This window comes from Neolamprologus brichardi, chromosome 20 (genome assembly GCF_056152115.1).
Source record: "Neolamprologus brichardi isolate AB-2024 chromosome 20, ASM5615211v1, whole genome shotgun sequence".
In the NCBI taxonomy this organism is placed as follows: Eukaryota; Metazoa; Chordata; class Actinopteri; order Cichliformes; family Cichlidae; genus Neolamprologus; species Neolamprologus brichardi.
Window position 1 is genome coordinate 16,240,831 of NC_142123.1, and position 26,235 is coordinate 16,267,065.

A 26,235-nucleotide genomic window follows, 5' to 3' on the forward strand; every position below is an offset into this window, starting at 1 on the left:
AGTATTGTAGGGTCTTTACCTTACGATATAAAGCACCACAAGGCGACTGTTGTTTGGATTTGGTGCTATATAAATCAAAATGAATTGAATTAAAATAACCTTGTCTCAGATACTGTGCTTAATGTCAAGCATTATGCTAACCCCAATCTACTGTCTTTTTTTCCACTTAGGGGGGAACGCACATAACTTGGGTTTCTTTTCTCATTTCCTATAGATTCCAAGATAGCATACATACACGTGTAGTAGAGTAGCGTCACAGCTAGCAGTGTAGAGTCAAGCAGTGACCCTATAATTTTTCCTTTGCAATATAACTGTAACACACCACATGTATACAGCATATTGATCAATATTTAGATGAGATTTGAAAGTTAAGTAGCATTGGGCCAAAAGACCATGCAGGGATTGGTAGTATAAATCAGTATTGTACACAGATACCTATACATTATTTTACTTTATGCTGAGGTTCGTCTGATTTCAAGTTTATTTTATCAAACTGTGTCAAATAAAGAAACCTTTCCACCCATCTGCTGACTTGAGTGGTCAAACCAAACACATCACAATGCAGGCGTCAACAGAGGCTGGAGTCCTAAGAAAGACTTTGCATTAGAATGGTGTTTGAGGTCGACACCAAACCTTCCCCTGCCAGCATCCAGTGTCAACGAATCACCTCTTTGTGCCTGTTTATCCACGAGCATCACTGACCGTCGCTCTACCGCGAGCTCGTCCGATTGGCTGCTTTCGCTGCACCTGTTAGAGTCTGGCACCAATCACGCGCTCCTGTCGGTGCGCCCCAAGATGGCGGCTTACAGTGTGCTGTAGTGTACATCATCACACTGGAAAGCGAATATTACTATCACTCGACCGTTTAAACTCATGAGGAGGCCGAGCAGAGAGAGCCGAGCGGGGCCGAGCTGTCGCCAGTGAAACGCGGAAGCGGTTGCCGCATGGTTTCTTCACGAGAGCAGCCGGTTTCGGTGTCGGTCTGACGGGGGTTATCTGAGTATGGCCACCGACAACAGGATCAATTTTTGGAGGAGAAATGCAAAGGTTCCTGGAAGGTAGGTCCTCTTTTCTTCATAAAGTAGCACTACATTTCTTAGTGAATTTCAAACAGGCACTGTTGAAATATTGTCCTTAACAAAGACACACATTAATAATACTCTTTTCTATTAATAATACTCGTAACTAACAGATCTGTGTGGAAACACAAGCGCACAAATCGACTCGTTCGCTGGATTTCACGCATGAGCCGCTTCCAGTGTCTTATTCGAGTGTGTGTTGTTATAACAGCTCCCAGCTCAGAGGCAGACCCCCATCTCTTTCTTCTCTGCGGTTTCTAACGATCACACTGGAGGTGGCAGCTGTCTGTCAACCGCCATATGCTTTCTCAGTCTATGCTGAGAGGTGCTGGTGACAGTACAGTAAAACGATCAAAACCATCAGGGAGGAAGAATGCACTGTCTGAACCACTGACACAGCACTAATATCTTATTTTGTCATCTCAGTGGGTTTTCTTGGAGGAGTTAAATGAAACGCATCCTCGTTTTATGGCAGCATTACTTGGGGAGGACACAGTAAAGACATTACTGTATACAAATGAAATGTGTATATAGTAAAGATTATCTTACATTTTAATTTTAATAAAGTGCACAGTAGAAAGCCTTTGTGTTCAAAGTGTCTTGTAAATAGATATTTAAAAAGTTTCTACAAACTGCACTGCCCCCCAAAAAAGAATAAATAAAAAAAGTACATCTTTCAGACACTGACTAAGCACACCAAAAAAAATGCAGAGCCCTTCTATCCACCTGTTGGGGGCATTTTGGTGATGGTCATTGCAAACAGAAACTATAGGAGGGAAACATTGCACTTTGGGAATGCTGATTTCATCCTGTAGTGAAAACATGTTAATAACATGCTAATAGAGAGGGGGGGGGGGGGGGGGGGGGGGCAGCGAATGGGTTTGTAAGCTGTTCATTCTTAACAATTTCACAACTGTGCAGTGAATAGTTACCAAGTGTTCTCAGACCAGTTAGTGTCAACCATGGAGCAGTCTGCTAGTGATCACAAGGAGGTATTTGATGCAGTGATGTATACCTTTTGGGAGCAGTTTTGGCTAGCAACTGGAGAATAGTAATTTTTCCCTAGTAACTGATGGTTGCCAGGCAGTCACCCGCTGATATGTAGGTAAGGCCCAATCACACAGACCTAACTTCATTTCATAAGAGTGAATATCTGATGAAATTATATATAATGCCTGTCAGGGTGAAAACTTTAAGCACTATTACTATTTAAGCACCTAAACTGGAGAGTTATTGACATTATACTGTGTCTGTATTTCTATTTCATTGTGAGATATTTATGCTGGTATAATGTTCTGAGTGTGCATACTTAAATATTCACCTGAATATAGAGTGCATCTGCTGTAATATTGGGTACATTTTAATAATTCTTGGAATCATTGAAAATACCATATTTCGGCATACTTAACAAACACTAGTGTTTGTTTTTTTGGATGCAGCCTATGCCAAGACACATTGAAACCGTTCTGATGGCAGGTCGGGACCGAACACTTTATTGAGGCACTTTTTTATCTTTATTTTGTTACCCATGTGTGCATTATTTTGTCTATAAAGTACTGCAAGACAACAGAAAAATAACATAACTTTTTTTTTTGCTCTGCTGCAAACTTCATTTGGAGTTTGTTTATTAGTCTCTAAGCTGAGTATAATGGGAGACACATACTTGAGTTAGGCTAGTCCCAGCATGCAGAGCTTACGCAATAGACATCATGGGCATGGCTAATAAAGGGTATACTCCCTGCTTTGTTTTTTTTTATTTTAGTTTTTCCTGTGAGCAGGTGGAAGCTGAAAAATCCCTCACACCTCACTGATAAGACAAGACGCTTCTTCAAGTTTATGCGTTTGTATCTTTATTGACCTCTGTGTTTTTTATGACCATCAAGACTGATAATCTGATTAATGTCCTTTTCTGGTACCATGTAACTGCAAGAGGGTGGAGCAGAGAAAAGAAGTGGGTGGAGGTGGGCGGTCAGCCTGTTTTAGAAATCTGAGAAGACGGGATCTCCAAGGAGAGGGCGGTGCTGTCTTTGTCACACACACTGATCTGGGGTGGGTGGATTGTTAGAAACACAAACATATGTTTGAACAGGAAGGCTAACAGCTAGTCTTGCTGCCTGTCCTTGAGCTGCTCCTGATAAAACAAGTGTGAGGCTGGTAAACAAGACACTCTGGCACTGCCAGATAATCAGCAGGCTCAGTTCTCAGCCTTAGGCTTGAAAAGCTGCAGTTTGATAAACTTCATATTATTTGCAGCCCTGTGATATTCTCACAAAACCCACTCCATTACTTAGAATAATTGGGTTATCATGACAAATGGATAATATTATGAAAAACTACAGAAAATAGATTAGTATTATCATAATATTTTCATGTCTGAATCTCTAAATGGCCCATATCATAGAGAGCCCTCTTTAACAGAGACCTTAGTCTTTGTCACTGTGACTTTGACCAAAAGCTGACATCTCGAAGTTGATGAGCTAGTGCAGCACAAGACTTCATGCAGTGCCAATCCTGCCAGATAAGAACAGGAAACTGAGGTTACAATTTGCATGGGCTCACCAAAATTGGACAATAGAAGAATTGAAAAATGTTGTCTTGTCTGATGAGTGTCCATTTTTTTCCGCAGCATTTGGATGGTAGGGTCAGAATTTGATAATATCAAACCTTCCTCTTTGTATCAACAGTTCAGACGGTTGGTGGTGGTGGTATAACAGTGTGGAGGAAATTTTCTGGGCCCACTTTGGGTCCTTCATACTGACTGAGCATTATTTGAACACCACATACTACTCAACCATTCTTGCTGACCAAGTTCATACATTTATGGCCACTGTGTGCACATCTTCTGATGGCTGCTTCCAGCAGGATAATTCACGGTGTCACCAAACTCAAATATTCTCAGACTTTTTGACCACAACAATTTTGCTATATCCATGTCACCTACACATGCAACAGAGCACCTTTAAGGACAGGTTGGAACGGAACATTAACATCATGGACGTGCAACTGAAAAATCAGCAGCAACTGCATGATTCTATTATGGCAATATGGACCAAAACCTCAGAGTAATGCTTCCAGCACGTTGTTGAATCGGTGCCACGAAAAATTAAAGCAGTTCTGAAGGCAAAAGTAGGTTCAGCCTGGTACTAGCAACATGTAACTAATGAAGTCGAAGGGGCAAAAAAAAGGAAACGCAAAATGGGCAGCTATCAGTGTTTTTCCGTTGAGTAAAGACTTTAATAGAATGCAAATAAAATTTTGGTAAGAGGCATTTTTGGCAATTGTAGATCCTATCCTACCACTCCAGACTATCTTTGCTTTAGTTCACCAGAGATTTGGAAAGAAGCTGAGTATTAAGATTCTCAAATCCGCTGAACATACTGCACACCACAGGGTGGTAAAGAACACAGGCGCTCTGCAAGCTGTCCACTTCTTCTGTTCAGTGCATGCTTAAAACAAGCTCATTTTGTGAAATAGGGATATTTCATATAAGGGATTGACTGAGTCATGTGGAAGGGAAGGCAGCATGTAGAACAGTATTTGTTGGGTCTGTGATTTACCAACTGGGATTTTAGCATTGCAGGATCATTAAAGAAATGCTCAGATAGTTCCCAGATTTGAAATTCATTTTTAGGGATGTTCCAAACATCAAATAGATGTCATTATGCACTCAACAGGAAATGACAACTGTGTTTGCTGCCAGTACAGATCTTCTAGCCGGGCTACAGCCTGCCTATATGTTTGGGGTGTAACAATTCTCCAGTGCAGGGTTCAGTTCATAGGCTTTATGTTGGCCCACCTTTTTCTTTAAACACTTATAAAGCATATAAAGCATATCCTTTCCCATATACACATTTTTGATAGTCATACAATCTGTTTCCAGATGTTGCTTCTCCTCTGTGACTTCTCCCTCTTTGCTGTGTAATTAATTAACTAGAAACTGAGCAACTTACTCAAACTAAGAACGGTGAGTTCAGGAGAGCAACACATCAGAGGCCAGGACATATGTCTGCCAACATTCCTGTGAACAGTTATTAATTAACATCTTCTAAGAAGTTCATCTTTGATTGTTCGCTCAGTCAGACACTCGAGAGCTGCGTGTGTTTTTCGGTGAAGAGATGACGGCATTTTACATGTTATCTTCCACAGCGTGCAACCGGTTTATGGAGCTCAGCATCCACCTCTTGACCCCCGATTGCGACGCACGTAAGTGCAGTAGGCTGCATGGTGTCGCGTCATCCCAGTTAATCCATTTTAACTTTTAATCTCAGTATAACATCTATTTCGTAGCTGTTTCTTGCCGCAAGTGCTTGAATACAGTGCTATGAAAAAATATTTGCCCCCTTCCTAATTTCTTATAGTTTTGCATATTTGTCACACAGGTTTCAGCTCCTCAGATTTTTAATATTAGACAAAGATAATATCAAATAAATACAAAAGACAGTTTGTGTTTTTATTTATTTCATATATTAAAGGGGAATTTTTTTCTAAACCTACCTGGTCCTTTGTGAAAGAGTAAATACCAGACTTAAATGAAAGTTACCTGATGACTGAGAAAGTACCATTGTAATGCCGAGGGAAGCTGCTTAGTGTACTAAACGGCTGTTTAGGGCTTTTCTCTGTTCACTGGACAGAGAAAAGTGGACAAGGAGACTTGGTGGTGCAATGAGGAAGTACAGAAAAGTATTCAAATGTTGGCAAAGAAAAAGTGGAATAGTGAGGGAGATGAAGAAAATGGACAAGTATGCTGGTAGGCTAGGCATACAGTGAAGTGACAGGTAGCAAAGAAATACTGATTTCTGTGTGAGGTTGGACACTAAGGCCAGAACAGTCGACTTGTGTTTATTGGCTGGGCAGAGAGATTGAGCTGGAAAGGATGTGCAGCAGGTTGGGTTTATTAAGGATAGAATGGAAATGTACTTACAAATGAAGAGAATGTCTTGAGAAGAAGGAAGAAGTTCTTTGAAGAGCTGAAGAATGAGGACAGTGCGAAAGAGGAAGACAGATTGAGGACAGCTAGTGACTGATTCACTAGTTTCACTAGTGTCTTTGTGGAACGAGAGGAACTATAGAACTACATGAGGAAGTCAGGGGTGGCAGAGAAGTAAGTGACGGTGGTGGGGGACATGTGTAAGTATAGCAAGACAGTGGGGAGGTGTGTGGTAGGAGTGATAGATGGGTTCAAGGTGGGGTTGTGAATACAGCAGGAATCAGCTTTGAGACGCTTTTTGTTTGCAATAGTGATGGACAGACTGACAGATGAAGTCAGGAAGGAGTTTCCATGGACTGTGATGTTTGGAGATGACGTTGATCTGTAGTGAGAGTAGGGATCCGATGGAAGAAAGGCTGGAGAGATGGAGGTATGCACTAGAAAGGTAAAACAATGAAAGTTAGTAGCAGCAAGTTAATGAGAAACAGAATTGTTGCAAAGAGTAGGTTGTGAAGGTAGTGTAGTTTAAATATCTTGGGATGGGGCACAAAAGCGGTCAAGAAGAGAGTGTCAAGTGATTTGTGCCAGAAGGTTGCAAGTTAGAGCAAATGGGAAGATTTACAAGATGTTAGTGAGACCTCCTATGATGGTCTACAGTTTGGAGATAGTGAAACTTTTCATTGGGAGTGATCAGAACACAAGTTGTAAGTATGAGAAATGAACCAAACTAAGAAATCGGAGAGGGGCCGGATACCTTTTCCACCGCACTGTATGTGTGGACTGCATGTACCAGCATCATCTCCTAAACCCCCCTAAAGTTTTCAGTCTCAGACTGAAGAAGTCACTTGGATGAGTGACAAAACATTTCTCCCACTGAAAACTCTACGTCTAGATGAACAGAATTGACTTTTAAGGGATTTCCTTAACTGAATGATTGAACATGCATCAAGACATCATCTCCTAAAGTTGTTTTTTGGTTGGTTTCTTTCTCTTTTCTGCTTGTTTGATATTTCAATCTGTCTCCCTGCAGGTATCCCAAAGACACAAAGCCCAAGTTCAACAATATCAAGACCAAAAAAGCCTCCAGCTTTTATGAGTTTGCCCGCAGCACCAACGATGCTTGGGATATTGATGATGAGGAGGATGAAGAATTCCTTGGCACCTTCAACCCAGCTGTATCTATACCACCAGGCCTGCACACTACATCATCCATACAGAACCAAGTAGCTACAAGATTTGATTTTTTGTCAGTCAGCAGTAAAGAAAATGAACAAGTGTGAAAAGAAAAGAGACATTCTAGTGTGTCTTTTGATTTGATATTATTTTCATCTCAGCAGCATCAAGCAGGTGACACAGAAAGTGCAGTTTCACACAGATTGGCACCACCCACGACAGAAGGTCCAAACCTTCAGGATGTGCAGGAGGAGGACACGGAGTACGAGCAAGCCAATGGCAAGGTTGTCAAGTCTAGCAGCGATGCACACCTTAACACATCTTCAGGTATGTGGCTAATATGCTGCAGGTTTAAGATCTACAGAGCAGATTATCTGGTGATTCATAGTGAAGCTAATTACAGATTTTCACAGGTGGGATTTAAGACTGCAGTTAGGGCTGGTGGGATTATAGCAAGGTCTCTAGGATGTGTCTGATGTTCCAAGACATCATCACAATTGAGTAATGCAGACAACAGAGGACTGTATACCACTTATTTATCTTACTGCTGTACAATTAATGTCTTTAGGTTTTCTTTATGTTCAAAAAATAGAACTAGAAATACTAAAATAAAGATGTATACAGGATTAGTATTACAGAGAGAGCACCTGTGATTTAATAATTATCTGACCAACTGTCATAAGGCACATTCACACAGAATTAGTGAAATCAGTTTCTACTTCATTGATAATCTTATCCTAACCAGTGTTTCTTTCTGTGACTAGCTCTTCTTGTGATGTACCAGCCCCCCAGATTTCAATCCAGTTATGTTGTTGTGATGAAATTATATAATTTATAATAAGCATGAATTAACAGTTGCAAATTCTTGTTCAGCCTCTATACAATTAATATCTCTAAGTGCTTTCTTTTAAGAGCCTATGAGGGAAGTACAGTGTTTAATTACCGTTAGTGTGCCTGGATTTAGGTTGTAAAATCTCTTGCAACCCCTCGATATTAGGGTTGATTTTAAACAGTTTGTCATGTGTGAATTCAATAATTAACAAGATCGAGTACAGGGAAAATTTATGCAAAACTTCACAACACTTTTTACAGAACGCCAGGTTATATGTACCCAACCTAAGTACCTTATTTATCAAAAATGCTTGGGGGAACATTTTATTCCTACAATACTGAGATAAGATGGACCTATGCAGCATAAAATGTCAGTCCCTCTTCTTCAGACTTCTTCAGACAGAGTCCAAAATATTTTGGGAGTCAGTCTGCCAAAAGAATATCCTTTCATTATCCACCTTTAAGAAAACCAAAGTTTAATGGAGGCCTTTAATTCAGTAGATTTGTCAGTTTCACCAAACAGCGTACAGCAGGAATCCCTGTGAGTCACTCAGGCTGTAGACTGCTCCAAACACTCACACATATTTTTTCTGCTATTGCCTCTGTTTAATATCACTGAGATTATCTTACATGTTCACCTTGGACAAACAGCTCTGATTGTCAGCACAGAAGTCCCACCCAACCGCTTTTCAAACAAGTTTGGATTAGCACTCAGTCAGAAGACTGTTGTCTCAAAAGGTAGGGGGAAGAGAACTGAAATAGCTGAAAGAACTGATGGGCTGCACCAAGGACCCGTTTTTGATAAACAAGGATTATTTTGAACTGTGAGTCTGAGCTAATAGACTAAAGACTAAAAATATGGATTGGAAAATAAGCATAAGAAATCCCCTTTCATAGCTTAAGTTATGAAATTGAATAAGAAAAGTTTATTTTTCTTTTTGAAGTTCTGCACATGAATAAAGAGAACTCCCGTCTGCAAATGTCTTATATGTGACAGGATGAAAGATCAAAGCCAGATGTAATTGTAGGACTGTGTGAATAATGAAAAATTATACATGGAAAACAAGTTTCATTAATTCTTAATTAACTTTACCCTCAGCTTTATGAGTAGGATCACTGTTTCAAATCTAGTGGCTTTTCATATGATGAATAGTCAGCTGAATCATTATTCAGAAGTCACCTAGTTTCTGAATATTCACATTGTTGACTGGTCTCCCACTAGCCTTTCTTAGACTACGTCCACACTGGCCCGGATAGATTTGAAAACGGCGTTTTGGTCTGAAAACGCTCCGCGTCCACACTAGCGTTTTCAGTCGTTTTCACAGAGTTGTGCGTCCACATTGAAACGGCCAAAAACGCTTACATTCCAGTCCTGTGCATGCGCAAAAGTGAGTGAGAATTAAAGAATTTGAAGAAAAGCTATCTGGAGCATGTACAAACTGATATTAATCTTTTTTAGGGCTGTCAAAATTGAGAGCAATCAAAACAACTGCTGTATAATGCACTCCCCTATCTTTGTTAAATTGGTCACATGACTGCATCACATGACTAAAATGCGTCATCGATTTAGAAAGTCTGCGTTTTCGAGTGTCCACACTGCGACGGGGCAGCTCCATTTTGAAATGTTTGCGTTTTCAAGGGCGTTTTCAAAACGCTGCGTTTTTCCTTGGGGAAAGTGCTGTCTCAGTGTGGACGGGAGGCTAAAATGGAGAGAAAACAATGCGTTTTCAAACGAAAACCCATTAGTGTGGATGTAGCCTTAGCCAGTAGTCAACACTTCAGCTAATTTAATCCTATTAAACTGCCTTTATGTGTTTACAAAGTCACAGTCTTGGTGACTTACAACAATGACTGTCTTCCACCTACAATCCAGTTTTGAAATCCCTTCCCAGGCACCTTAGCCCCCACTCACATCAGGTGAGGTCACATAATAGGGTGAGGCAAGGTCTCCCAATGGTTTCACCCAAAACCTCTGCTGGTAATGACCTGTGCCTTTTTTGGTGAGGCACAGGATCAATAGTAGGTCAACAACTCCCACCAAGGAATAAATACCTGACCACAGAAATAAATATGGCAACAAAGTAAGAAAATAATTGCATAGCTTAAGGAGATTGTTGTAAAATAATATGCATCTCTTTAGCTTTACTTGTTTAATTTAAGATTAATTGCATTTGGAAAATATTTGAACCTTTTTATTGTTCCTTTAATATTGTGGCTCTTGCTTGTTTTCATTCTCCATTGTAAAGTTGCCTCTTGTTTTTAATCCGTGTGCTCCTTATGCAGTTCGCTCCACACTGCAGAAGCAGCAGTCTCTCCCAGTTCGTCCCATCATCCCATTGGTGGCTCGCATCTCAGACCAGAATGCATCAGGGGCACCACCGATGACAGTGCGGGAGAAAAGCCGGCTGGACAAATTCAGGCAGCTACTGGCTAGTCCCAACACTGACCTAGGTACAGCAAGAGAAGCAGCTTTTCCCTTATATTGGGATGTGCTAAAGGACTGTGATCGTTGCAGGAAGCCCGTGCCTTTTGTTGAATCAGAAGATAGCTACCTAATAATTTACAGTACCATACATCAGCAAGGAAACAGATTATTGACATGCAAGTATAATGTGCAGGCATCCTGAAAAGAAATTCTGTTTTTTTTATGTATAAAACAGATTCTAAGATTATTTCAATACAACAATATGAACAAAAAATGTGACGTATTACACTGTGTCATTTTTTTTTTTACAAAAACTGAGCCAAAAAGCAGACGCAGTGTGTGGAAAACTAAGTAAACTAAGTACAGCCCATGATTTAGTAGCTTGTAGAAGTACTTTTAGCAGCAATCAATCAGTAATCAATCAGCTATATCTAACACTTCTCATATTGCTGACTGAGCAATTTTGGCCCACTCTTCTTTACAACAAGGTTGAGGTCTGGACTTTGAAAAAGGAAATGATCAGCGTGTTGCAATGGCCCTGGTCAGGGAAGTTTCAGTTTCAACTGAACCTTGGGGTGAATTTGCTGAGATTGGCAGTTGTCTTGAATGTTTTCCACTTGCGAGTGATCATTCTTGCTGTAGAATGATGGACTTGGATAGTTTGGAAATGGCCTTATAACCCTTCCCAGACTGATAAACAGCAGCAATTGCACCTCTAAGATCAGTGCTGATGTCTTTTCTGTGTGATATGGTGTTAACTTCAAACAAGCAAACTGCCAAAACTTCTGCTTTTATAGAGGTGCTCACACTTGCTGAAAATCAATAAATTAGGATAATTTGATTTGATTAATTTGACATTTTTGTGGTCTAATTGAGAGGTCTGTGAAGGTTCTCAGTCATCCAGGTCATCGGAGTCTAAGTATCTTGGAAAGAAGGGTGTCTGGACTTCATGGATGAGGTTCCTTCTCATCCGAGAAGCTTCTTCAGTTCTAAGCGCAATTGGTGGAGAGTTCTGGATTTTACACCCGTTTTCACACCTTGGCTCATGTGATTATGTAGAGGATCAATAGGGGGTCCATGACCCTCTCGGGGACACTCCCATAGGGCTTAAAATCTGGGACTGTCCACCGTTTGACCTTAGAACTGAAGAAGCTTCTCAAATGAGAGGTGAAATGTCTTCAAGCAACTTAAAGAAGTCCGGACGCTTTTCTTTCCAAGCTCCTTAGACTCTACTTACAAGAGTCTATGTAAGCCTTTATATATTTCTATATGTTTTTGGTAGAGCAGAGAAATTTCTTTCATTAGCCATACAAGATCCAAAATTTACAAATTAACTATAATCCTCAATGCAGCTCAAAGGAAAGGTCAGTGATCTCTTAAATGTAATGCAAATAAACATTGCTCATGAAGACACCTATGTAACAACTTAAATGATAAGCAATTCAAATTCAGCTTTTAAAAAGTCATTGCTGGATGTTGATTTTGTAAACACTGAGGACATAGAGAGGACATTGTTCAACTTGTAATTTTGTTAACTATCACTAGATGAAAACAACCAGGCTCTGGTGTGAGCTCCAGTTGATTCACCCATGTGCAAATAAAATGGAAACTCTGGCTGCACAGTAAGCCTGATTTTAACTCAAATGTGTAGTGTGAATTAACATGTCATACATATTTAATAAAATTGGCACAGTATCTCACCAGCTTTTAAGAGGAACTGCTGGCGTGTTGTAACTGTTGCACTTTAGGCTGTAGCTAGGAACATTGTAAGACTGGTCCTCAAAGATTTCTGAAATGAAATATCTGTGAGTTAGATCGCACTTTGAAAGAACTGCACTTCACAATGCCTTTCGTGTGCTGAGACTTTCTTCTAAAAGACTTTGGTTGTGTTTGTGCTTTAGAAGTTAGATTTTTCTGTAGACATGTATTTTTCAGGTTGTAGGCATTTTCTTTTAATGTCTTTTCTGTCATCAGTGCTCAACATGATAATGATTTCACTTATTGTACTGGAATGTCAAGCTAAAGAATAGACTGCGAAACTTTATGAGCTTGTCACCAGAAAGAAATGGATCCAGAATATGTGGTACGGGTTTGTCTGAAAGAACCCACACAGCCTTCAGTTTAATAAACCTGTTAACACAAGTAATGAAGGACTTGATGAGATTTTTTCACCAAAAGAACTCTCTTTTGTAAAGCTGAACATCACATTTTTTCTATTAAACTGATTTTACAGCTTTATTTTTCTATTGCATGGGTGACTCGTCACTAGTTGTGTAGGTTGTGCTGATCTCTGCTCTGGTTTCTATATAGCATTGACAGTGCTTGTTTCTATCTTGCTCTGTGCTGTTACAGAAGAACTCCGCAAGCACAGCTGGTCAGGCATACCAAGAGAAGTCCGGCCAATCACATGGAGACTTCTTTCTGTAAGGCTGTGACCTTCAGTTTTGCAAAAGCACATTTTTCTCAGCATTTAATAATCCAAAGCATTCTGTCTCAATAGCTCAATTTTTTTTTATTCTTTTTGTTTGATTTGTAAAAATTTTCAGATAATGCTAAAAGCTTTATCTTTACAGCCGAACATATCTCAAGTCTTATCTAATGGTCAGCCTGTTCTGTTCCTCTAAAATTGTTCAGCTAATCAAAAAAGGGTTGTTTTTTTCTGTATCTTAACCTTTCTAATGGCTCATTCAGGGCTACCTGCCAGCCAACAAGGAACGCAGAGAGCTGGTGTTGAAAAGGAAGCGAGAGGAATATTTCAGGTTCATAGAGCAGTATTACCACTCCAGAACAGACGAGCACTATAAAGACACATACAGACAGGTGATCCTGCAGCTGAAATACAAAAAAGAGATGTAGTTTATGTATGTAAAAGATCCATGACCTAACATGTCAATATTTGTTCCTGTCAGATCCACATTGACATTCCAAGAACAAATCCTCTGATTCCCTTGTTTCAGCAGCCTGCAGTACAAGAGGTAAGATTACTGAAAAGCAGCTCCAATATCTCAGTTGTTTCTCCAACACGTGTCTCGTTTTCTATGTTCATGATGAGGGTCGGAATACCGACATTATTTTAATGTTTGGTTGGTTCGTTTCTCCAGTTTAAAGTGAACCAGGGACTTGTTTTTGTTTTGGAGATAGTGGCTCTAGCTAATTCTTGGTTCAGTTCAGCGTTTCCACTATTACAAAATGTTTAAGCGGTACATCACAACAGATTGTCCTATGTTGAGATTATATTAATAGCTAAGCCCCTAGTATAAGTTATTGCTTTTATAAGACATGTAATGTGAGGCTTTGCTTTGTCGCTGGCATCATTGGAAGTTCTGGATTTTTTGTTTTCTTTCAATTTTATCCTCCCACTGATTTCATTTGTGTCCCCTCAAAGTTGACATTAGTTTGTCAGAAACCCACCTACTCACGCCAGTGGTTAACTCGCCTTTCATTGTCATGGCAGATATTGAATTTTATTGGCATTATGGTCTCTGGTCACCATATAGCTACTGATCTCTTCCTGTATGTACACCACTTAAGAATAACGATATGTTACACATTCCACTTTGAATTCCTTATGAATATGTTATTAAAAATGTTTAAAGTCTTGCTCTTATGGAGAAACAGGCAGGGTCTCCTGGCTGGCTGCACAGGGACTATGTATACTATAAAAGATTTTATTTTATTTTTTTTATTCTATTAGTGCAGATCAGCAGGGAACATAGCAACTGGTCAGTCTTTTTTACAAAGTCAGATTCTGCATGGAGAAAAATGTTTTCTGGAGGAAGATAAATCCATGAAGGGAACTCACCTTTTGAGAAGTCATGAGAAGTTACTTTACTGAAAAACTAATTTGGGATAATGAAGTTTTTCATTGTCTTTATTTGTGTGTGCTGATATACAGCATATCATCTTAATTTGCTCAAAAAGTTAACATTCCAGCTTTGTTCTGTGGCTGGACTCATTGTGAAAAGCATTGACAACACTGTAAGTGATACAGGGTTGTATAGTGTGGTGTATGTGCCTGTCATTGAGGAAGAAGCTTCATCAGATTTGTACACTCCAGAGGAAGTTAGCTGTTAAAAAGGAAATGCACTGAGCCCAGCCTGTTCCTCAAAGGAAGTGATTTTTAGTGGCTTTGCAAAACAACCAAGATATTACACATGACAATAATTATTTCTGAATATTCAGCACAAACATGTATTTACATTAATGGTAAAATGTACAGCCTCTGTCAACTCTTAAGGATTTACATATGTTCGTGTTCCTTTTAAATACCTCCAAACTTGACATCCGAGAAAGAATCTAAGTCTCATCCAGCACTCAACCGTTACTGATCCCGATCTCAACATAATGTTACAGCCTACTGATATCCAGAGCTTTCATCTACACTAAATGCCACGCCACAAAGAAGCTCCTCTGGTAAGCCTTGCCAGAGTAATGGCTGATACTTTCCCCAAGGTCTTCATAATCCTCCACCAAGGATGTGTTGGTTAGGTCTCAAGTCCAAGATAGCAGAACAAATCCCGAGGGAAGCCTTCCTGTCCTCCCTTTTCCTTACTTGGTTTGCCAGAACCTGAACTCTTTGACACCAGTTGACAACCTCCTCTGTAAACTCCCTGAGCTCTTCAGTTTTTTGTTCTTACAGCTGCTCAAATCTCATGACAACACCTGTCAAATAAAAATATTTTGCTTTTCTTTATGTTTGTGATACTGTTCATATTGTACATTGAAATGCTGTCACATAATATTGTGAAATTAGGGTTAGAAAATAAGTCTTTCTTGGGGTACTTTTGACCACCAGTGTACATGTAATTTATCAGTAGTTAATGTGCTGTAGGATAGTCTTATTACTTAACACAGTTAGTTTCAAGAATGTTGCCCACACTACCCAGGTATAAGCATTAGACATACCAGTCATGTTGTGGCACCTCAGTTAATGTACACAACAGTTTCAACAGTCTGTAAAACACACTTCAAAGCATTCATGCTATTTTTTACAGACGCTTATATGTGTCTACAGACATAAGACTGAAAATGTGGACAGGAATCAAAAGGAAAAAAGACTTCCACGCTGGAGCTGAACATTAGCAGTAATTCTCCTTGTTTCCTCAGATTTTTGAGCGAATTCTCTTTATCTGGGCCATCCGTCACCCAGCCAGCGGTTACGTTCAAGGAATCAACGATCTGGTCACACCTTTTTTTGTTGTCTTCCTGTCAGAGTTTGTCAGTAAGTTACACGTTGAATCGGGGGGGAAAACATTTGGTTTGTTCTTTTTCTAGTTCGGTTATATATTGAATGTCAACAATTTTAAATTTCTTCATCAAAGCTCAGCTCACATCAGAGAAGACTTGATATGAGTCATCAGTCTCAGTCAGTGTTATTTGTTTTTGCAGCGGAGGATATGGAGAACTTTGACGTAGCAGCACTACCTCTGGAAACTCAGAGAAATATTGAAGCTGACAGTTTCTGGTGCATGAGCAAGCTGCTGGATGGAATACAGGTCGGGACACAATCTCAATCAGTGCTAATTTAAAATTAGTAAGCAACTTTATTGAAATTTATTTCTTTTCAGGACAACTACACCTTTGCTCAGCCTGGAATCCAGAACAAAGTGAAAGCTTTAGAGGAGCTGGTCAGCAGGATAGATGGTACGTGGACAAGCTTATGCTTAGGGAAACCTGTTTCCACAAGCTAACAGCAGGAGACCCAGTTTTAACAGGTGTGTGTATCTGTGTCTGTTGCCAGAGGACATTCACAATCATTTCAAGAGGTATGAAGTGGAGTACCTGCAGTTTGCTTTCCGGTGGATGAACAATCTTCTGATGAGGGAGTTGCCACTCCGCTGCACTATCCGTCTCTGGGACACCTACCAGGTAAGGCAGGGTGTCCACCATTATCTGAGCTTTTATGAGCAATGAACACAAGTCACAGCTGTCTCAGACAATTTGCTGCTGTTTCAGTCAGTGCGTCTGCATCTGTAGTGCAGCTTATTTTATGCTCTGTGGGTCAAGATGAAGAAATTTCATGAAATCTTGTGATGTGCATTTGAGATCTCTGATGGCCCCATTATACTTACCACACTGGTCACTTTGCGTGTCACTGGTGACATCATCACATGGCTGTATCCCTTTATGCTGACCGTTACAGCACAGGTACTCGCTGCAGTATTCTCCTGATTGATAAGTGTCACAACTCAAACAAATCCTGCACATCAGTGCTGGTGTAGGAGAAGTTGTCAAAACGTGACACAAATAAATTGCTTTGAAAAGTTTTTGGGTTTTTTTTACACAAAGTCATATTTTCAAACTGTTGCATCATCGCCTCTGTATAATCTATAAATCTCTGAGCATCTGTGTCATTATAATGGTAAATGGACTGGTTCTTATATAGCGCTTTTCTACTCTGTCCGAGCACTCAAAGCGCTTTATACAGCTAATTCATTCACCCAATCACACAAGCACTTCTAAGCCTAAGTGCTAAGTATCTAACATTCATACACATTCACACTCCGATGGATGCATCGGAGAGCAACATGGGGTTAGTATCTTGCCCAAGGATATTTGGCATGCAGACTGGAGCAGCCTGGGATTGAACCACCGACCTTCTGGTTAGTGGCTGATCCGCTCTGCCACCTGAGCTACAGCCACCCCAATAATCACAGTAACAATCGACACAATCCTCCTGTCTTCATTTAGCATGCCAGGTTACAAAAATCTTGAGTGCATGAACAACAGAAATGACAGATTCCAATTTGCCTGGCATGAGACAGTGGGTATAATGGGGCCCTGATAGACTGTAAAACTATTCAAGCTCATTAGTCCAACATGTGTGGCATTATACATCTTATAATTACAAAATGGGTATAGGACTGTTACAAAAGAAAATACCTGAAAGGTGATTTTACACATTCACATTTTTTACCAGATTAGATGCCACATACTAAATTGTTATAGCCACTACCAGTTTTATTAATGTACCAGTTTTGGCTTTTAATGAAAAGTTTTGATGGTGAGGTTAATTTTGCACACTGCACTCCCCTCCAGAAGTGAGCAGCAGGTCAGCATGGATCACATGAACATTAATTGAGGATGCAGAGAGTTACAAGGACTTGTGTGGTTCCAGGCACCTTTATTGTTCCATTGGTGATAAACAGTACACCAATGACAACAATGGAAATCTGTTATCCTACAAAGTAGTTAATGCACTTATGACTGGTGGAGAATAGTTCAAATAAAGTAATCCAGTGCAACAGCAGTACAAACTGCAGTGTGACATAAAGGATGGACAGGATACTCTCTTTTGGAAATCATGTTAGAAAACTGGACATGATAGCCAAGGGGTGGATGTGACTAAGAATCCAAGAGACACTGCACACTCAAAATGAATCACCAAAGTAGTCATACATCAAAGCATTCTTATATTTTACACCAAATGATGATTTAATAAATTAACCCCATGACATCTTAAACAAGACTTGAAACTAGCGATAGAGCTTGTAAGTCTCCTTCCTCCTCCCCAACCGGTCACAGCAGATGGATGCCCCTCCATGAGACTGGTTCTTCCTGTTAGCTGGGAGTTTTTCCTTCACACAGGAGGTTGTCTGATTGTTGGGGGTTTCCCTATTGTAGGGTCTTTACCTTACAATATTAAGTGAATTGAGGTGACTGTTTTGGTGATTTGAGGCTATACATATAAAACTGAATTGAATAAACCCATCAGAAATGTGTTCATTGAGGTCGAAGATAAAGTGAAAAGTAACAGTTTTTCCCTCACAGAATTCTGTACAAGGACTCTTCTTTTGGCAGTCAAAGGAGTTGCCTCTTTCTGAACATTAGAAAGAATGCCGTTTTCAATCACTCACAATAATTTAACCTTTGTGTATGTCAGTGGTTGCAATATTTGGCCTGTTACACAGTATTTGTAAGTCATTAGACAAATCTTTTCTTGATTGAAGCTGATTTGTATAATTGGCTACCATTATTCTGTTTTCCACAGGCTGAAGCAGAGGGTTTTTCCCACTTCCACTTGTACGTCTGTGCGGCTTTCCTCATTAAGTGGCGCAAAGAAATCCTGTCCATGGTTGACTTTCAGGTACATTTGTCTATGTCATCCAGTCACGGCAGAGAAACTAATATGACCATTTAAGGCAGACTGGCGGAGAAGGGCGGAGTCCTGCTTTTATGTGTATTTTACTCTTAATGGTACCATCATTTATTACTAAATAAATCTGCTGCAATTGGTAAGACTTGAAACTAGTGACTAAGATGATGAACTAGAGCACAGGTGTCAAACTCCAGGCCTCGAGTATCCTGCAGGTTTTAGATGTGTCCTTGATCCAACACAGCTGATTTAAATGGCTAAATGACCTCCTCAACATGTCTTGAAGTTCTCCAGAAGCCTGGTAATGAACTAATCATTTCATTCAGGTGTGATGACCCACGGTGATATCTAAAACCTGCAGGACACCGGCCCTCGAGGCCTGGAGTTCGACACCCCTGAACTAGAGCAAGGGGGCAGTAGGTTTAAATACTGTAATTTGACTTCCTTTTCTTTCATCCTTCTAAACATCAACATGTCAGTGTAATCATTTATTTACGGAGCCCCGCAGGGGACATGGGAGAAAAAAAAAATTAAGACGGACTTTTGCGAGATCTCGCAAAACAAACTTGGGCTCACAAAAGTTTTAGCCGCATTCTTTGGAGGCCGCCGACTTGAAGCCGACCGGGAGGTCGAGGCACGATGTGCCGGGAAAGCGGTGTTCCTCCCGGCTGTAGTAGGTCTCGACCTCCCGTTAGCTTCGAGCTAGTGGGTGTCAGATCTCCGAAAACGTCGGAGCACTTTTGCAAATATGTGATGTCTTGTAAACCGATCAGGTATCTGACGTTTACACAACTACATTCACGCCTCAAAATATCTTAAAAGTGTATTTTGTGACCCAGAAAGAGTAATATTACAACTAAGTAGCTGCTGCCATTAAAATTTGAAATTAGCAAATATTTAAGGAAGGTAGGCAGCCTTAATGCAAAATCCAAAAGATTAGAGGAAGAAAATATAATCTCTCAAATCACACAGTTATCTAATAAACAAATTGACACTTTAACTGAAGAGGATAAATTGAACCTTGCTAAATTACAAGATAAATTAGATTGTTTATACACAGACAAAGCAAAAGGAGCTTTTATCAGATCAAGATCTAAATGGCTTGAAGAAGGTGAGCGTAATTCCATTTATTTCTTCAGTTTAGAAAAGAAACACTCAAGCATAAATAATATTAGCAAATTAATGATAAATGGGGTTATAACAGGATTACAGATTAATCTCTAAACATTGTAGTCATTTCTATAAGGAACTTTATAGCTCTACATTTTCTCAGGAAGCTGCAAATCATCTCTTAGAATCGCTGAATGTTAAATCTATCAGCCAAGAAGATTCTATATTATGTGATCAACCCATCTCATTAGAAGAAGTCAAAGATGCAATTGGCCTATTAAAAAATAATAAATCTCCAGGTACGGATGGTCTTACTGCTGAATTATATAAAACTTTTTCTGAAGAGTTGTCTCCCTTTCTTCTTGAGGTATTTGCAGAAAGCATAGGAAACCAACAGCTTCCCACTATGATGAATCAAGGTTTGACTACGTTGATTCCGAAGCCTAATAAGGACCTATTAATGATTGATAATTGGAGACCAATTAGCTTGCTAAATAATGATTATAAAGTATTTGCTCTAATTATAGCTAACAGACTTAAGATGGTTCTTGACTCTGTTATTGATGAAACACAATCTGGCTTTATGCCCAAAAGACACACAACTAACAATATCAGATTGGTTTTAGATATTCTGGATTATTCTGACCTCATAAATTGCAATGGTTTCATATTATTTTTAGATTTCTACAAGGCCTTCGATACGGTGGAGCATGAATTTATATTTCAAGCTCTGGATAAGTATGGTTTTGGCTCTTACAGCGATTAAAACATTATACCATAACAGTAACAGCAGTATTAAATTAACAAACGGTACTTCACCCAGATTTAACATACAAAGAGGGATAAGACAAGGCTGTCCCATTTCTCCATACCTGTTTTTGTTAATTGCCCAACTACTGTCTAACCATATGAAATCAAGCAATGTAAAAGGTATCGCTAATTGGCAAAGATTTACTCATAACACAGTTAGCGGATGACACTACATTATTCCTGAAAGATGAAGATCAAATCTCTATTGCTATTGAAACAATCTCCATATTTTCCAAAGCTTCTGGATTGTACTTGAATATTCCTAAATGTGAACTTATGGCAATAAAAGAATGTTCGAAAACAGCTTTGTATAACATTCCAATAAAACAAGAAGTTCGTTATTTAGGTATCATAATAACCAAAAATCAGGAAAGTAGAATCACTCAAAATTTCTATCCTATTCTAGAGAAACTCAAACACAGATTTAATCAGTGGCTCTTGTCGTTAAAAGGCAGAGTATTAATAACTAAAGCCGAAGGCATCTTTCGTCTTACATACGCTGCATTGGCATTGCACCTTGATAAAAAACTCATAAAAGAGGTTGATAAGTTACTTTTCAACTTTATCTGGAAAAATAGGACACACTACATTAAAAAAAACAGTTCTTATGAACTCCTATGTCAATGGAGGACTTAATGTGTTAGATTTTAACACTTTAAATAACACATTCAAAATAAATTGGTTAAAGAATCTAATTACTAATCCTACTTCCATTTGGAATACTATACCTGTGTTCATGTTTTGTAAGTTAGGTGGCACTGAATTTTTCCTTACTTGTAATTTTGATATTGATAAAATCCCTTTAAAAATCTCTGCTTTTCATCGTCAAGCTTTTTTAGCATGGACTCTTATTTACAAGCATAACTTTAGTCCACACAGTTATTATATCTGGAATAACAAGGATGTTTTATTTAAAAGAAAATCTCTCTTCTTAGATAGTTGGTTTAGGAATAACATTGTTTTAGTCAACCAATTATTTGATTCAAATGGTAGGCTTTTCTCCTATGAAGAATTTTGTTTAGCTTTCAATTTAGCTATAAATCGTCATGATTATACAAAAATATTTGGATCAATACCATCAGGGGTTTGTATGCAGTTTAAGAATCAACCTAATATCACTTCATTCCACAGGCCGTTGGCATCTCCCATACAAACTTCTGTTGGCAAGATTTGCTTTTCTAAGCAATCTAAAAACAACAATAAATCGATCAGAGCTTTATTTCAGAGTATTATAACCACGCTACCATATGTCATTTTTTTCTGGAACCGGCTGTCAGATAGTATTATGTGGAACGAAGTTTGGAGACTCCCTAATCATGTTAGGGGGACTTTATCCGGATGGATTTAGTGGCAGAAACACACACAAGCACAGGATAGTAGTGATGCAGATTTATATACAATGATGGGGGAATATTTACAAGGGAAGGGGCTATATACAGTGACAGGTAAAAATGTGCACAGAGAGCAGCGCTGAAAGGATGAGACGGAGCCGAGGTATGCGGGCGGACCGATGACGCACCGGAATTACCTGAAAACGAGGGACAAACAAAGTTACAGAGTACGTCGATAGCCGAGAGTTAAACTAAAAGTGGACGGGGAGAGTTGAGAGCTTACTTGCAACACAGAAATACAGCTGTAGCGGTGGTCACAGCCTGGTACGAAGTAACTCTCCGTCACCGATCCAAAGAAGCCAATACACAGAAAACTAGGCAGGCGAGCAGGCAGCGGGACAGGCTAGAACAAAGGAGAAGCAGGCAGGTGATGGATCCTAAAAACATGCAGCTCAGTCGCGTGGAATCAACAGATTCAGCTTGCACCAACACGTTACCACTTATGAAAACGACAATACTCCAACACCAGACGTCCGAGACTCAGCTCCATAAAAGCGCTCACTGATGACGTCCGATGCGCCGCAGGTGTGCCGGAATGCCATCAAGCCCCGCCCCGCCTACCTGTGCCAAGAAGGGAAACAAAACCCAAGAACAACAATACACCTACCCACCACCTCCTAACAAATCAGTTTTTAATTACCAACAAAATGAAAGATATTTCTTATAAATTAATACACAGAATTTATCCTTCTAAAGATTATCTTCAAAGCAAATTCAAATTAGACATTGATACAAGCTGTAGCTTTTGTAAAACTTCCAAGGAATCTACTATACATCTTTTTTGGTTTTGTAACCTTGTACAAGATTTTTGGCAGAGTTTATGTGTTTTTATTTCAGAAAATATATTTAAAGGATTTGTACTGTTTTGGAAATATGTTTTGTTTGGTCTGCACAAAAACCAAAAACAATTCAACTTTGATAACAGATATATGATTAACTTGTTAATTTTAATGGCTAAATTTCATATTCATAAGTCCAAATGTTTAGGAAGACATCCCTCTTTTTATGTATTCTCCTTTGAACTTGTACAGTATCTTAACTCAATTAAGAACTCCACTATCCAAAAGCTATAAAAACTATTGGTGTTTGTGAAAAAATCAAGATCTTTCAATCACGTTATTCTTTGGCTTGATCAGTTACTTTCCCCCTAGCATATTTATATTGTTGTTTCTCAATACTGTTCTTGTATTTGTTTATCTATGCATACAATTCTTTTGTAAGTACAACACCATTATTGTGGTGCTGTTTAATTCCATTTTGTATAGTACTGATGTTTAAATAAATGTTTGAAAAAAAAAGAAAAAAAAAGTAGCTGCCGCCATTGTTGGAATTCAACTTTTGAAGTTATGCGAGATCACGAGTTTGTTTTGCGAGATCTTGCAAAAGTTTTACGAGTTCCCGAGTTTGTTTTGCGAGATCTTGCAAAAGTTTTGCGAGATTCCCGAGTTTGTTTTGCGAGATCTCGCAAAAGTTTTGTGAGATCTCGGAAAAGTCCGTCTTAATTTTTTTTTCTCCCATGTCCCCTGCGGGGCTCCGTATTTATTTGATCACCAGAAAATAAAAGTGTTGCTTGTAGTTTTGTAGTAGGTTTACCAACCAAGTATGCATGTACATCTGCTAAGTTTTATATGCTAACCCATATGTAACGTTTGACAATGAAAGGCTTTGTATCTCCAACTTTCAAAACACTGAGTATCTTAAGGACTCTCTCTTGCTCTTTAGGGTCTCCTCATGCTACTGCAGAACCTTCCTACAATCCACTGGGGGAATGAAGAAGTCGGTCTCCTCCTGGCTGAAGCTTACAGGCTCAAATACATGTTTGCAGATGCTCCCAGCCACTACAAGAGATAAGCCCAATGCTTCCGCACCAGGGAAAATGCTGCATTTTGACTTTTAAAAATCAATTTAAACCTTGAGTGGGCAACTTTGGTGTCTGAGATGCACATCAGGTGCTGTCTCTGAGGTAACGTAAAAGAGACTGACGGGATGTTATGTCAGTGATATCAACTGTGAAAATGAAGTCCAGTGAATATTAAGTGGATTTGGGGGCTTACATTGCACACAGCTCAGTGAATATGGGACTATTTTGCAGGCAGCGTTGCACTGCAACGGTGGACTGTGACAGTATAAATAACAACTCGACTATGCCACTCTGGTTTACTTATACTGTTTTTGGTCATCTCTTATGTTCACTGTAAGCGTGAAAGAAGACACTGTAATATAGTGGGATGATGAATGTTTGTGAGATCATCCTTTTAGTGAGAAATGGTATCTAAAAATTATATTTTTTGCATTTTTTGTTTTACAAGGGACAATATTGGGTATAAAGCAGGCAACTGGAATACAAAGCTTAGTTTTACATTGCCTGGCTGGCAGTCCCCTTTCTTTGTTAAATACAGGCTTTTTGGTTTAACCAAAATCGCTCTGTACAATCAGCATCTTTAAAGCTGCGACTGATATTCTGGGTTGTAATTAGTAAGTATTACCTAAGAGTAGCAAATAGAAGGTATTGTATTTCATTTTTTAGGTTGTGTTTGGGGTGTAAAGCAAAAAGACTGATTTGGTGTCAATATCACTTTTAATTTCTAAATCACTGTGAAGAACGGAGGTATAGTTTGGAAATAACAACAACTGTAAAGTTAGAGTTTTATTTAAAAATCTAAACTTAGCACTGTTCAGATCTTTCCTGAACCTGAACTGTGCTAAATTAATTCAGTAGTTACTTAAAATTGTTTAAAATTGTAGTGAAGTTTATACAATTGTAATCCAGCTTTTGATGAAGATTGCAGATTGACACACTGCATCAACACTCAAAAGTCAGCCAGCTGTCAGTTTTGGCCTGAGGTTTTACCCGGGCCAAAACTGGAGGTTTTACCCGAAGTGTTTCAAGAGATACCTGTCAGTGTAAAATCTGTGCATAATTACAAGTGATTAAAAACATTCAATAACATCAGTTATACAGAATATTTACAATCAGTATGTTTTAATTGGAGGAAATGCCTGTGTTGGTATTGAAAGTCATTATGCTATCTGAATGCAGCTCCACATCCCTGACAATACCCTATAGAGCATTGGTAAGGTACACATGCAGTGTAATGCTTTCCTGACATGCTCCATGAAACTATTTGTGCAACAGTGTTTTTTTTCTTTCTTTTTTCTTCTTTCTTTTTTTTTTTAAATATGATTGTGTGCGTTACAACTCATCTACCTTCATTGCCAGTGATAATAATAGTGCAACATATGTTTGAAAGGTATGACAACACTCTTATACTTTGTGCATCTAATAGAAAGAAAATCAATCTAAGTTGGGTCATCTGCTTCACTCTTTAACCTGATTCATTCTGGACCAAAGTCTCTGTTGGAAAGTTGTGACGCCCAGCTGATGGCTGCCACCGTCATCACCATAGATCACAGCAGACTGAATGGAGCAACATTGTTCATGAGTCTTAATCCATTTCAACTATAACTGGAGTTCTGAGCTACTTAATGGCATTTTATTCAGTGAAGTGCTACTGAAGACATGATGGTGAAATAGATTCTCCTTTATTTATGAAGGAACACCAGTCTTGTCCACTATTTATCAGTCATCAGATTTCCATAATCAATCTTCACCTACCACCTTGAATGTTTTTTGGAATGTTACAGTATGCGTGTAGCCTTAAAGTCACTTTCATTCATTCAGGCGAGCCACATGATTGTCATTACTGTGACTCCATGCTGGGGTTTTTTGTTTGTTGGTTTGTTTGTTTTAATTTAAAGGTCATTCTGTTCAAAAAATGTGATGTTAATAGCTAAAGACTTAACAAAATATTTTTTTTTCCATGCAGCTGCAACAACAAATCCAATCTTTATTGGAAAAGTACAGCCTGTTTTACAGAGTGCTTCACTAGTCAATGCTGGCTTCAGCCTTAAATGAAGACTTGTTAAATTATTACAGTCTCAGCTGTATATTTACCTTTTCTGATTATATTAAACAAACAAGATGTGTGTACATGGATTGGGTTGATATATTATTTTATAGCACCATTTAAAGCATGCAGTTCCAACATCCTTCACATTTATGATAAAATCTATGTGAGGAAAAATTATACAAGCACATATAGTGATGTGAAAAGGTATTTGCTGTCTTCCTGGTTTGTTTGTTTGTTTGTTTGTTTGTTTTTTTTGGGGGGGGGGGCATTCAAAGTGGTTTTTGCTACAGCAGGTCATTCACCCAATCACACACACATTCATATAAACTTAAAATTGTATATGAATGTAGTAAAAACCACTTTGACATAAAAATATTACATCATTTCATAAGAAGAACGTCATCCCAGCCATCATCAACTCAACTGTAATTGATGGAACTATGAATTCTGCTCTCTACACGAAAGAATGAATTTCTCACCGTC

At 39.0% G+C, this 26,235-nt stretch overlaps 1 protein-coding gene and 1 long non-coding RNA gene across 5 annotated transcripts; one reads left to right on the plus strand and one right to left on the minus strand.

Moving 5' to 3' along the window:
* The first annotated feature begins 787 nt into the window (after positions 1–787).
* Positions 788–25,917, plus strand: tbc1d22b (TBC1 domain family, member 22B). Of its 4 annotated transcripts, none has more exons than XM_006808626.3 (14): positions 788–1,058; positions 5,226–5,282; positions 7,037–7,229; positions 7,344–7,506; positions 10,294–10,461; positions 12,788–12,858; positions 13,127–13,255; positions 13,345–13,410; positions 15,542–15,656; positions 15,824–15,930; positions 16,003–16,078; positions 16,176–16,303; positions 18,426–18,521; positions 23,564–25,917. In XM_006808626.3, the coding sequence occupies exons 1-14, from the start codon at positions 1,003–1,005 to the stop codon at positions 23,690–23,692; spliced, it is 1,554 nt and encodes a 517-aa protein (XP_006808689.2). In that variant the 5' UTR covers positions 788–1,002; the 3' UTR covers positions 23,693–25,917. The 4 variants fall into 4 exon arrangements, with proteins under 4 accessions (XP_006808689.2, XP_035771669.2, XP_006808688.2 ...); XM_035915776.2 differs by having other exon boundaries at positions 7,341–7,506; positions 12,791–12,858; positions 23,564–25,916; XM_006808625.3 differs by having other exon boundaries at positions 7,341–7,506; positions 23,564–25,915.
* Positions 21,841–22,635, minus strand: LOC102795536 (uncharacterized). The gene is made up of 3 exons (XR_437689.3): positions 22,279–22,635; positions 22,065–22,184; positions 21,841–21,978 (listed from the first exon to the last, which is right to left on the minus strand). It is a non-coding gene; the product is annotated as an uncharacterized LOC102795536 (long non-coding RNA).
* Positions 25,918–26,235: the final 318 nt, after the last annotated feature.

Excerpts from the sequence above, each read along its gene's own strand:
- tbc1d22b (XM_006808625.3), top strand. The coding sequence starts at position 1,003 with ATGGCCACCGACAACAGGATCAATTTTTGGAGGAGAAATGCAAAGGTT. Across the intron at positions 1,059-5,225 it reads AATGCAAAGGTTCCTGGAAG|CGTGCAACCGGTTTATGGAG; the intron begins GTAGGTCCTCTT and ends TATCTTCCACAG. Across the intron at positions 10,462-12,787 it reads TAGTCCCAACACTGACCTAG|AAGAACTCCGCAAGCACAGC; the intron begins GTACAGCAAGAG and ends GTGCTGTTACAG.